This window comes from Pan paniscus, chromosome 4 (genome assembly GCF_029289425.2).
Source record: "Pan paniscus chromosome 4, NHGRI_mPanPan1-v2.0_pri, whole genome shotgun sequence".
NCBI classification, from domain to species: Eukaryota; Metazoa; Chordata; class Mammalia; order Primates; family Hominidae; genus Pan; species Pan paniscus.
In genome coordinates, this window is record NC_073253.2 from 154005847 (window position 1) to 154019615 (window position 13769).

The 13769-nt window shown below is 40.2% G+C and overlaps 1 protein-coding gene across 11 annotated transcripts in view; it reads right to left on the bottom strand.

Moving 5' to 3' along the window:
• Nucleotides 1–13769, bottom strand: part of EBF1 (EBF transcription factor 1) — a 401593-nt gene that overhangs the window by 120163 nt on the left and 267661 nt on the right. For 6 of the 11 annotated variants that reach the window (XM_008972405.5, XM_003818998.4, XM_063604690.1 and 3 more), the window contains exon 8: nt 7139–7280. In XM_008972405.5, coding sequence (XP_008970653.1) covers nt 7139–7280 — 142 coding nt within the window. The remainder of the gene's footprint in view (nt 1–7138; nt 7281–13769) is intronic. The other 5 variants (XM_055112837.3, XM_055112836.3, XM_063604691.1 and 2 more) reach the window with 1 other exon arrangement.

Here is a 13769-nt window from a genome sequence, read left to right on the forward strand (position 1 = left end):
TTTTCAAGTAGGGAAATCAATTGGTAAATTGTAACATGCCACCCTCAGTCACAAAAGATGACACCAATATTTTTCTACTTAGCCTGGGCCCTTCACCAAGATGATCTTGCCTTAGTGGGCTTGGCTGGGATTCTGCATCAAAACTAGCCACAGAAGGGCTGTTGGCTATGTGGGAAGCTATGCATCATCCATCATCTGCCCTTGAATGTACATTTCTGTCAGGAAGCTGGATTTATTTTACAGACATTCTTCTCAGCATCCTGGGAATCCCAGAAAGACTGGAGGCAAGGCTAGGCCAATATGAAATGTACAGGCATTGGGGTGGACCCCAAATCCTCTGGCATGTTTATCCAGGTGACCAGGAAACTATGCAAACCCTGAAATGCACATGGACAAGTACAAAGAGTGCTGAATGGATTTTGACAGAAACAAGCTATGTTTAAGCTTGAGCAGATTATATCCCCTCTCTGGGTCTCTGTAAAATGAGGAAGAGTGAAAGAAATGACCTTCCATCCTTCACTGACTTCACTCAGTGTGAGCTGTGGCTCAGGCATTGCCCCTGGTGGGAGGGGAGAGAGAAATTTGGGAGGGTATATTTTTCTCCGTTGTTTTAGTTTATTTTCACTCACTAAGTTTTGGTGGGGTAATATACATTTTAATGGGTCAAATAATGCAGCAGTCCTCTACTCTAAAGACCATGAAAAGGTGAGGGTCTCCACAAATTTAAAAAGATGCCAAAAGGTACACCCTTTCTAAGCCACTTATGAAAAACTAAATCAATAATACGAAGCCATCTGAAAAAAAAAGAGGAGAAAGGACTCTTAAAATGTTTGACTTTCTATAAAGAACACATGCACTATTGATACAATAAGGAGTAATTAGGGGGACAGCTCCAAAGCACAGCCAACTCCCTGGTGAGTTTCCAAAGTCCAGCAGCAAAAAGCAAAGTTATAAGCAGGTCTGAGCAATCTTGCCCTGGGCTTTCACGGGATCTGAGGAGCCCATGTAATTGAAACTGAGTTCATCAAAGCCCTGCTTGACCTCCTCCCCACTTCGCAATTGCCACCAAGACCATGGCCTGACCAGCCCACTTTGGCCTGCATGATGTAGCCCTCACAGCCACCCTAGTCTCATCTCCTGCCACTCCTCCCTTGCCTGGGAGCAACAGGAGCCCTCTCGGTCTCCTTTTGTTCCTGGAATTCACCTAAGCAAAACAACCCTTGTGCACAGTTTCCTATACCTGGCAATTTTTTTTTGTCCCCTTTGCCTAGTGCTATGGTTTGAATAGATGAATGGGTCAATGTCCCTACTAAAATTCATATTGAAATGTAATTGCAGTTTCAACAGTATTAAGAGGTAGGACCTTTAAGAAGTGATTAGGTCATGGGGGCTCTACCTTCCTGAACAGACTAATTCCATTATTGTGGGAGTGGGTTAGTTATAAAAGTGAGCTCTCTTCACCCACACTTGCTTGCCTTTCCACCTTTCCACAATAGGATGATGCAGCCTGGAAGCCCTCACCAGTGCTGGCATCATGCCCTTGGACTTCCCAGCCTCCAGAACCGTAAGACATAAACTCCTTTTCCTCAAAAATTACCCAGTCTGTTAAAGCAACAGAAAACAGACTAAGACACCTAGTAAAAACCTACTCATCTCTTCGGTTTTGGCATAAATGAGATTTCCTCAAACAAGGCTTCCCTGACACTTCATTACTCTCCTCTGCTTTTGTGGTCCCCCTTTGACGCACCACTCTAATTTTGCTTAGTACTTCTCCTCTCTATTCACATCATATATTCTGTGAAGACAAGGACTGAGTCTGCATTATCCTACTGCACCTAGCTTAATGTCTGGCATGTAGTGCCTGCTTAGTATGAATGAGCGATTTCAAGTCCACCTTATTGACACCTTATCCCTTGGCTGGAGATCCAGAGGAAGGGTTCTATTAGAAAATGACAGTGGATTTCTCTGTTCCCAGGAAGCCCTATTTCTCCAAAGTCACCTCCTGCAGAAAGTCATGTGCCAATGGCTTCAGTTCAGAGCACCATAAAATAGTACATGCTAAAAGGAAGCCTAGAGAGGACCCCACCTGGCTCTCACTGGACATACAAAACTGAGGCCCACAGAAGCAAAGTGACCTTCCCAGGGCCACTTCAGCCAGAGAGCCTGATCCTCCTTCTATCCTCTTGTTAGGACCATATTATACAGAAGGGAAAAGAGACAGGCTCAATTTGGGGTAGTCTCTCCAAGCTCAAACCATCTTTCTCCACATTTCCGTAAAAACATGAAAACAAACAAAAAAACCAAACAAATGAAAAACACATTTAAATGCAGCTGGTCACAGGAAGTCAATGGTGCTGGACACCCAGGGGCAACTGACAGAAGCAAAAACTGCCTCTGTCTGGATCAAACGGATTATAGAAGGTCATATGCTAAAGATCAAGAACACCACCATATTGTCAGGGACAGTTGTAATGTGACACTGCAACCAAAAGGTCAGAATTCACTGGTGGTGGTGAACACCTGACTCTATTTCTCCAAAGCTTTAATCACAGCCAGGAGATGGGCCCAGTGAGTCTATCATCAGTATTTATTCTTCAAAATACTTTGAGTGTGACCAAACTCCACTATTGTTTTTATTTATCTTGAGATCTTGGCACATTTATGTTTTATGTTGCAGTCTTTATTATAACTTTGAAGGGAAATTTAATTGATTTGTATCTGATGCCCACAAAAGCTAAATTTCAATCATTTTCCATTTTTAAAAACTGAGTATGTTTTAAAGAATCTATCTTCAATCTAAAAAAATAAGTAGGACCCCAGGTCAGAGCTCATGAACACTAATATGTTTATATTCTAAAAACTCTTGACTAATAGTTCCATTGTTTTTCTTTCCAAATAAATATGAAGGATGCACATATTCAAAACAATAAAAAAAAAAAAAACTAGATCTAAAGAATACCCTATTGGGGACTTAATCCCACTCCTGGAAAGGGCTCCCACTGGTGGGTGAGCTCTAGAACGTGCTCACATTTCTCTAGTCACCATGGAGGAGGCAAGTCCTCCAAAAGCCCAAAAAGGGGAGAAGGGAAAGAAAAAGAAGAGAGGAAAGGAGAAAAACACATGCACACCAAAATAAAAAAATACATATATCCCCTTTAAAAAATGAGCATTTAAACTGCTTGTCAGATGGTTTCCTGACAAAGCCACTAGAGTGTATTCACAGGCATTTGCATAAATGCTGCCGGTGAGTTCACCATAGCTGCAAGCGCTAATGGTACATAAAGTAATTTAGTCACTTCTCCCGGCATTCTATGTCAGAATGATGAGCACGGGCACTTTGCCTTGTTGCATATTAGATCATTAGATAATAAAGTGTTAGCGCATGCAAGCTGACAGGGGCTCTGCACCACAGTGTTGTGAGGGCACCGCATTTTGCCACAGGGGGAAGAAACAGAGAAACTGATGCCACAGTTGGCCTTGAATTCAAGTAAACACAACCTGGAACTCAGGGGAACAACAATGCCAATAGCAACACTCCTCAGGCCCCTCAATGACTCCCCAGAACACAGTCTTCATGAACTTGCCCAAATGACTGGAAGACAAGGCAAGTACACAGGGTAGCGCTGAACATAGCCTTGTGGCAGCCACTCAGCTCCTTTCATCCCGAGCTCATGCTTTTTCAAAAATTGGAACTGAGGGAGCAGTTACATTTTGAGGCTGCCTCTCTCCACAACTGTACATCTTCCATAAAGCTATTGCTTAAAGAAGAAACCTCACTAGGCTAAATGGTCCCATAAATATCCAGCCAAATAAAATCTTGGTATTTATGAATGAAGAGAAAGTACGGGGGAAGACCATTTTCCACGATCTATAGCATGCCAGGATTCACTATCTTTGGACCATGCAAGAGTCTATGAAATAAATTTGCCTTTGTCAACTCTCATACTTGAATTACAGGGTCATTTATCAGAGCACAGGGGTTTGCGAGTCCATGGGTCACATAAGAAAGCCCATGCATGAATGTAAAGCACGATCTCTGTCTCTACTTATACGCAGAAAGGTGAGCCACAAAAGGAAACTTCCTCCAACGGTCTGACAAGCAGGATATAAATAGAGATTTGCAGAATAGCCCAAAATAATTCAGGCTACCTGTAAATTAGATAGTAAAAAGTCCAGAATGGGGGAGAACGTAGGTTCCCACAGGTCACAAGAGGAGAACATGCTTTGCCGTCTCACCATGTGGTAGCGTTTGAAGGCGGTGGGGGGTGGGAGTGGAGACACAGAGGGATGAGGGTGTGTGATTCTCAAAGTCTTTTAAACAGAGCATTTTGAAATAGGACTTTTCAACAGCAAAATAAAGTATTACCCTCACATCAACATGAATTAGCATCTAGGTCCACTCCCACACATTACCAATGAAAGAGTTCAATAGTCATCCTTTGCTGAGTAGATATTTATGTGTCAGCCTGAAGTGTCTAAATGAGTGGGTGGTTTTGTGTGGTTGGTTGACTCACTCTGCAGAGAAGCAGATTTCTATGCTATTGTCATTACTAAGAATTTGAACATGTCTACACTTTCTTTCCACTGGAGAGAAGTGAAATAAGGCTTCGGTGAAGGCAAAGCCCCTTGCTGAAGGAAATAGGACATACCTATGTCCCCAAGGATGGCCAACCACTTACACAGTGAAATGTCACCATTTTTTGAAAAATATAGTAATATGGCCATCTGTGGACTCATAAACTGAAGCAGGTGAATAAAATGCTGACTTTAAAACTTAGAATAATATGATACCCCAACTGAAATATTAACACTCTTAGAAGAGGGAATATCTGAGCTGGGAGGAAGCTTAGAGCTGTGTTGATCCAGAGGTCTCAAACTGTTGACCTGTGGCTGCATTCTTCCTAAGTGGCTTTTTTTCCCCTCTCCTCCCTTCAGTGTCCAAAAATTTTGTAATTAGTTACCAACAATTAAAAATTCACTGTTGCCAAACTGGAACATCTGGCCCCACTTGGGCTCTCATTCCCCTTAGCAACAACTGGCTGGGGCCGAGGGCCACCAGAGCGTGTACTTGCCTGTCTTCTCAGCCTCCACCCAGCCCACTTCCCTATCTACATTACCTGCCCCCACCCAAAGCACAGATTTTTTTTTTTTAACTCTCTTACAGATCATCACCTTCATTTTAACAAGGAGGAAATCAAGGATCCCAAAAGCTAAAGCGACTTGTCCAAGGTCAAATAGAGGCCAGAGTGAAACTAAATTGAATTTGGGGTTCCTGGTACCTATTTCAAGACCCAGTCCTTTATCATGCTGCAAAATAATGTTACTGATCCTCATTGCCTATAGGGATCCTTTAGAGAAGGCTATATTCTATGTTTGCTTTTGGTTTTTGTTGGAGGGATAATTTGTGTGGTGTCAGGAGCTTTCTCACTGGCTTCCCAAGAGCAGAAATAGGAGCTGGGTATGGCCTGAGCATATTTTGAAAGTGTGAACCCAGATTTCAAACTGACAGTCAAGTCTGTCACCAGACTGGGCAGTACCTATTGCAACTAACCACCCACAGTCAAAAACATAACTTCACTCCTTAAGCAGCACTCTCCAAATCATGCCCACTGAGTATTTTCCTAATTTTTTCCTCCTCCTTTCACCTAAACACCTCTAGTCACACAATGCCTTAAGTGACTCCAAGGGTATTATGAAGACAACATTACTGTAAAGTGAGGATCAGAATAATTTTAAGTACAGAAATGGAACTAGGAATGTAATCATGAGCAGGTGTTTGAAATGGCCTCCTGCAAAATGTAATATCCATCCATCTCAGCACTAATGAAACCATAAAGAAGCAGCTTTTGAAAGATGATGGTTTACTTTAAAAAGACTGTAAAACTGGATGTGGTGAAGAATCCCTTCTAAGAGCATTACATCTGGCTAATTAATAAAAAGTACAGTTCGTGTGTTCCATAAGCACAGGAGAAAAAGCCAGGCAAAAATGATGAGAGTGGTGTGTTTATTAAATTGGGATGCTGGCAGAGAAGGGAGTTTTCTACCTTGTAAATTATGGGCAACTCCTGGCCCATGGAAAAAAACAGGCAATCAGGTGATCATTTGCGTGGTAGTGTTCTGAAAAGAATCTTGCTGACCCTAGCAAACTGGAAAGGGAAGTGAGGGAAATGGGTTGAGAGTTTGAGGCAATTGAAGAAAGTCTAATATGGTGACTGGTATCCAGCAGAGCCTCAGTCACTCATTCTTGGATGGATGGATGGATGGATGGATGGATGGATGGATGGATGGATGGATGGATAGATAGATGAATGGATGGATGGATGAGTGGAGAGGAGGAAGAGTGGATACATTACACACACATGCAGCACTGAAAAATTCAGGCGTGCCCCTAACCCAACCCATGGTTCTTCTGAGTGGCATTAACTTTCCTTGATTCAAATTTTTATCTGGTTTCCTTCAGTCCTCTCAAAGGCACCACTGATTAGCCATAATTCTCGAGACAAATGGGATTTCTCCCTACCAAAGTCTACTTACAGACAGCAAGTTCTATCACATGGTGAAGAGGTGAGAGTTAGGTACAGGGCACAGGAGGGACATTTGGTCTGGGCTTCATATTCAGAAAGCACCTCCAACCTCGACATTGAACCTGATCTCCAAATGAAGTTCAACAGGTGGTCACAGAGATACACCAGGAGGGTGGTAAAGAGGATGGGTTCATTATAAAACCTCAATGGTCAATTATAAACATGTCAAATATATCACAATTTTAGTGATACCAAATTGTGTAGCCTTTCCTTATTTTTCCCTTGGATTGGCCTTTCCTTATTTTGTAATCCAGTGGGAGCTTAGAATAAAGCAATGGTCCAGGCCTCCTCCTTTCTCTCAACCTGAAAGGAGGCAATATCAGCCATTTCCAGAGTAGAGAGTGGTCCCACAAGAAAGGTGGGCCTCAGAGATATTTTCCTGTCTTTAAATATTTGCCACCATATGTTGAAGAGAAAAAACCCTAGAGGACCAATCTTATTCAAAAAGACTTGAAATTTGAAACAGAATAGAACATGTGGTGGAGTGGAAGAAAGAAACCAAATATATTCACAGTTAAAGTAGCAATGCCAACCAATGAAAATGATTCGCCTACCATGTTCCAGATAAGAGGGCGTACCTTCCGAGGGGTCAAGCCTCCGAGCCCTCCGCCCATGCTTGGAATTATTATGGACAAACATGTTATCAGAGACTGCCAGGACATGGCCATCCACATTGACTGTCGTAGACACCACGACCTGGAGACATAAGAAAGAAATGAATGAACATTTTAATATAAAAGCGTGGTGGGTAATAAACTCAAGTTAAATAAATAACAGCTGGGAGCTGAAGAAAATTGCATAGCTATTTCACATAATAACTGGTGCTTATGCTGTACAAGTCTAACAAGAGGAGCTATTGATGAGTGGGTCTTTGGCATGGAACGCTTTTGATGCAGTTTTAAGTAAAATTGCACAGTTTATAGTTATACAGCAGAAGGTACACTGTTAACCATAATTTTAACAAGAGGATCTTTATTAGCATATTTTTTTACACAAGGGTGGTTGTGTTTCACCTAAATTACCCTTCAGTTTAGACACTGAAGCAGATATCACAGTTGATCATGCAAATAAAAATCTTTTGAATCTTTAAAATATTTCTCCCCACTGTGTCAGGGTTAAGAGGATAGAGAAATGAAAAAGATTTCAGTAAGAGCAGGGATGCATTTTTCTCTCCTGGATGTCTTTTTGAGATTTCTTGTACGTTTTTCTTTCCACATTAGTTTGGTTCATCAGACCAAAGTCCCCCTCACTACTATCACCATCACCCCACCCCAAAAAATTCCTGCTAATTAAGGGTCTTAGATCTGTTTCAAATTAAAAAAAAAAAAAAAAACTGGTGGGACTGGCCCAAGGCATAATTTAGACACTGAAACCATCTCATAAAGTGACTGTGAACCCAGTTTGCCAGAAGAGACACAGGCAAAGATGTTGTCTCAGAGAACTTTGACTAAAACAATGAGAAGAAATGACCTACGCTTCTCCTTATATTAAATGGGGAAAGGGATTAAAACTGAAACCCACAGAGATATGTTTATTCATGCGACCTCTTACAACCAAATATAATAATTGTCTGTAATTGCAGCTTCAGCTCCCACCTCATGCTTTGACACGGGAAACAGCAATCAGCCCGCTCCCGTTTAATCCACCTATTATGTTGACTAATTAACTTTGCTCGACAGTTTATTTCTTCCTCCATTATCAGCCCCTGTCAGCCGCAAGCACCCTGCAGCATAGGGGAAACCTCAGGCTCTTTGATTGATCACCGATAGATTGACATGCAGATTAATTTAATTAGAATCACCTCACTTGAGAAATGAAAGACAATGGCAAGAGGGCTAATAGATCTGCTCTCATAATGAGGCGAGCCTCCAGAGCGAAGGCTGAGGATTTCTGATTTATTTTGCTCAATTCCCCAGTTGCTTGGAAAGACTCTCGCTTTAATTGTTCTTGGTTTTGAGAGGCATTAGCCTCTGAAGAGGTGAACCGCTTTATAAGGGTTGGCACAGATGGAGGCCTCAGTTTCTGAGGAAGCCTTTTCTCCAAGTTGGCTGAAGGGGGCATCGACTTCTGAAGAGTCTTGTGTAACACTCTTTCATCAGCTAAGTTGGGCAGAGGGGAAAACGCCGGGCCCTGGCCTATGCCTGTGAATTGTCAGCTTGGACGCCAGTCCCCACAGTCTTTCCATACTTAAAAGTTCCACTGTCCTCCTCGTTGACCTAAGTGCATCCTGGCAAAATACGATGAATTTCCTTTCCCAGAGCCTCAAAGATGCCCACGAATTGCAGGCTATGAACACATCACCCATGCTAGTAGCATAAGGTTGATTTTGTTTTCTAAATCTACTTAATTAAAATGCATAGGAAACAGTTGAGAGTTCAATCAGGGAATCAGAGTATTCTCCTTAGCCACTGTGAAACCCCAAATTCCATCTAGAACAAATCATTTGGGGGATGACATGTAAGTTTGATGCAGAAGTTTGCAGAGTGGTTCTTCTCTTTATTCATGATTGACCAACCAGATCTGACACAGCCTTATGTGTAAACACAGCTTGTATGTTTACAGGTTAATTTAAAAGAAAGAAGAAGAGAAGAAAACGGTCTACTATTTTGCCTTCAAAAACTATCATATGCAGTGGCAAAGTCAATATTATTTAAGGCAACAGAAATTCACTTTTCTTTTTAGAGAGACGACTTCTTAGGACTTACAATTACATAACAGAGCTGGGTCTTTCAAAGAAATTTTGATTTACTATGAGACCACAATTGAGCGGTCACTGGAGTCGTTAGCTGAAGAAACTATAAAAGGAATCCCAAACCATATCTGTTTTCAGTGTCAGGAAATACAGAAAGTGGTTATTCTAGATGTCTGTCTTAGGAGGAAAAAAAAAAAAAACAATGACAATTCACCATGCACCTGTAAGACACAAGCTCTACAAACTTAAGGCTTAAAATATTCAGTATGTTTCAAAGACACTGTCATCTAATCCTACATTGAACAAAAATGTCAAAAACGGTTAAGGAAAAAAAAACTATACCCCATATGTTTTTCTTTTCTTGGCAAGAGAAGAACCACCAGGGCCACATGTGTGATAGAATCATTTGGCTGAAATGCCAATCAAAATTGGAAAAAAGATAATACAGAGAATCTTTATACTTTTAATTTCTAGAAAATAAGCAGCTAATATGTTCCTCAAAAACTCACAGCACAACTTCCCTACCACAAAACAATTTCTCCCATTTCAATTTGGAAATATTCAGGATATATTTAAATAAAACATATGCTAAAATTAATCCACAGAGCGACTTGTAAATTAAAAAAAAAAACACTGTGAGGTGCAAAAGGGGTACTGAAGTGTCCTTTAAAAATAGGCCCATGGTAGGAGGGAAAAGGGCCTTTACAGTTTACCACATGATTAATGAGGTGCTGACACATTCACACAGGCAAGGGGACAGACAAGCCTGCCAAATCTTCAACCTTCCTAAATTTTGTCAATAAAACACAGCCTAAATTTGAGACAGATAAACATTAAAAATGATTTTACCTTTGGACACAACAACACTTTCCTTCTTTCTCCCCTTTTCCACTCCCCTGCCCAGAGAAACAGATGATGAGAATATGAAGGAAAAGATATGTTTAGAATTTCACGATATCTGTTATAATTACACCTTTACTTTCTAGAACTGCACTGTCCAATACAGAAGCCAAATGCCTGGCTATTTAAATTTAAACTAAACGACATTTTAGATTCCCTTTCTGAGCCTCAATAGCCACACTGAGCGTTTCATAGCCATAGGCGACTATTGCCTACTGCATTGGACACGGTGAACAGGGAATTTTTTTATCATTGCAGAATGTTCTATAGGATGGCACTGCTCTAGAATGGTTTTGAAATAAATTGTGCACTTGATTCTTGAAGATGCCCAAGTTATATCTCCTGAAATAAATATCAGCCTATGTAAACAGGTTTAGATTTATACATATATGCTTTAATCACTATATTTTTGGAATGAAATTTCTATTAGGGGGCTTTGCTTCTTAATGTGGCAATCTAGAGATATGCTGATTAACACTCAGCATGTTCCAGGGTACTTTTCATCTGGGCCTTCCTTTCTAGTTGAGAGTATTCGTTATAAGAGAACGAGAAGGGCAAAAAAGAAGTTTCTAGCTACCCATGGACTTTGGATATTTTACACTGATGTTTTCAATTTCTTGGCTCATATCAGTGGTTCAGAATCTCCTCTGTTATATCCTTTTCTGGATAGATATCTCTAAAAGGTATTATTCCAATCCCCCTCTATTTAGAATTTGAAAGAACTAGACACAAAATTTCATCCTTGGCTCTCAAGCTTTCCTGGTTGATGTGACTTTGGCCAGGTTAACTTCTCTGAGTCCCAGTGTCCCTGACTCTCAATGGGAATAACCACCATACTTAACTCATAAGGTAACTGTGAGGCTTAAATTAATTAAAGTGGCCAGCATGGTTCCTGGTTCACATGGAGCACTCAATAAACATTAGTAGCAGTAATAGAGTAGTAGTTGTCAATTTGTGGGTGATGTTAAACAAGAAGTTCAAAAGACTGTGTCGGGTTGATAACCTGAAGTATCTTAATGACCGTAAAGAAGACCCAGCATACACTGTAATTTTAAATAAAAGGATACAGAAAGTGTTTCTTCTATGTCCACTGCTCAACACAAACATACAATTTTAAAGACCTTTGTGCTAGTAACACATTATTATACATTTAGGCCTTGCATGAATTGCGGTTTTCATTGGTTTATATAATGTCACTTTCTAGACCCTATCTGTATCTTAGCCTGTTACATTTGAGGCTTTATTATAACTAAATGAAACCTTACTATTCTGAAAATAGTCTGTAAATGAGATGTCTCATCAGTTCAGTCTAGTTTTCCCAATATTTCCCATCAATGAGGATTTCTCAGGAGTTTTGTTATTGGTGAGTACTTCCTCACCATCACTTCTCGGGCAGCCCCTCTTCCCTTCATGTCAGGCAGGAGACCTTGTATGTCCTAACTCTATCATCTAAGATTCATGAAGCATAACCTCTGTCTCATGAGCAGATTTTCAAAAAGACACAAGCAGCTAAATTCAATCATGAGTGGAAGATCACATTAACAAAAGTAGCAGTTTGTGGGGAAGAAGGGGTTATGACAAAAGCAACCAAACATGTTGAAATTTGTATCTTTAAGCATTTCTCCAACAAACACAGAATCAGAGCAAAGATTAGACCATAAATATATTTTTGAAATTTAAATTTAGAATATTGTGACAGTTAAGTATTTCCTTCCAAAAAATAAACTCTTCCTCACGTTAATTTTGAATGATTATTTAAAAATTCCAAATCTTGGTTTTCAGTGCTGATACATGGTAACTCAGTAAAAGGAAATCAGTGTTAAAGTTAGTCTGTTCTATGCTTCCTAACCTCTCTGTTTTTTGCTTGTTGTACTTTTGCATTAATTTAGGGCCCCTAATCACAAAGCTTTAAAAATATTAACTTGAAGTACATTAAATGAAAAGCACTGGGCAGCATTTCATGGAATAATACTCAGCAATAAAAAGGAACAAACTATTGATATCCCAGGGAATTATGTTGAGGGTAAAAAGCCAGTAACCAGGGGATACATACTGCATGTTAAGGGCTGAATTGTTCCTCCCCCAGAAATTCATGCATTGAAGGCCTGATCTCCAGTACCTTAGAATGTGACTGTATTTTCAGATAGGGCTTTGATTACTTTAAAATGAGGCCATTAGAGAGGTCTCTAATCCAATCCTCACAGGAGGAAATTTGGACACACAGAGAAGGTGAGTATGATTACTAAAAAAGGACAAGATGAGGGATCCTTGTGGTGATGAAAATTCCCTATATAAGGACTGTGGTGTTAGACAAAGCTAGACACATGATACAATTTTATAGAACTAAAAATACACCCACACAAACAAGTACTGGTAAAACAAGGGAAACCTGAATAAGATGGTAGATTACATGAATGTCCATATTCTGGTTGTCATATTGTAAAATAACTTTGCAAAATGTTACTGAGGAAGACTGGGTAATGGGTACATGGGATCTTTCTGTATTACTTCTATAACTGCATGTAAACCTAAAATTGTGTGAATAAAAATCTCAACTAAATAAAAGGCATTGGCAACCAAGATGTCCTTCAATGGATGAATGGATAAACAAACTGGTAATCCATATAATAGAATATCATTTTGCAATTTAAGAAAATGAGCTATCAAGCCACAGACAGTCATAGAGGGGTCTTAAATGCATATTACTAAATAAGAAAAAGTGAATCTCAAGAGTCTATATACTGTATGATTCCAACTATATGATATTCTGGAAAAGGCTAAACTATGAAGACAGTGAAAAGATCAGTGGTTGCCAGGAGTCTGGGAGAAGAGAGGGAGGAATGGGTGAAGGATAGGGGATTTTTAGAGCAGTGAAACCATTCTGTATAATACTGTAATGATGTGTATGTCCATGCTTTTGTCCAAACCTATAGAATGTACACACAAACAGTGAACTCTAGTGTAAACTTTAAATTGATGTTGATTTTTGAGACAGGGTCCTGCTCTGTCACCCAGACTGGAGGGCAGTGGTGTGATCTCAGCTTACTGCAACCTCTGCCTCCCGGGCTCAACTGGTCCTCCCACCTCAGCTCCTGAGTAGCTGGAACTAGAGGCATGCACCACCACACTCAGCCTTTTTTTTTTTTTTTTTTTTGTATTTTTTTGTGAAAACAGGGTTTCACCATGTTGCCCAGACTGGTCTCAAACTCCTGGGCTCATGTGATCTACCCATGTCAGTCTCCCAAAGTGCTGGGATTATAGTCATGAGCCACCACACCCGGCCCACAAAACTATGGATTTTAATAACATTAATATTGGCACATCAATTGTAACATGTATCACACTAATGCAAGATGTTAATAATAGGGGAAACTGGGGGTTAGGGAATGGGGATGGGGTTGAGAGGGTATTATATTTCTGTAAACCTAAAACTGCTCTACAAAATAAACTCTCTATATTTTTTAAAAGGTATTGATCACACTTCTACCCTCAACCCCCTATAGTCTACATTCTACATTCTACCTGTCAGCTGAACTACTTTGCAGACTCGTCAAACGTTAGAGTCACAAGAGACTCCAGAGATCAGCTAATCT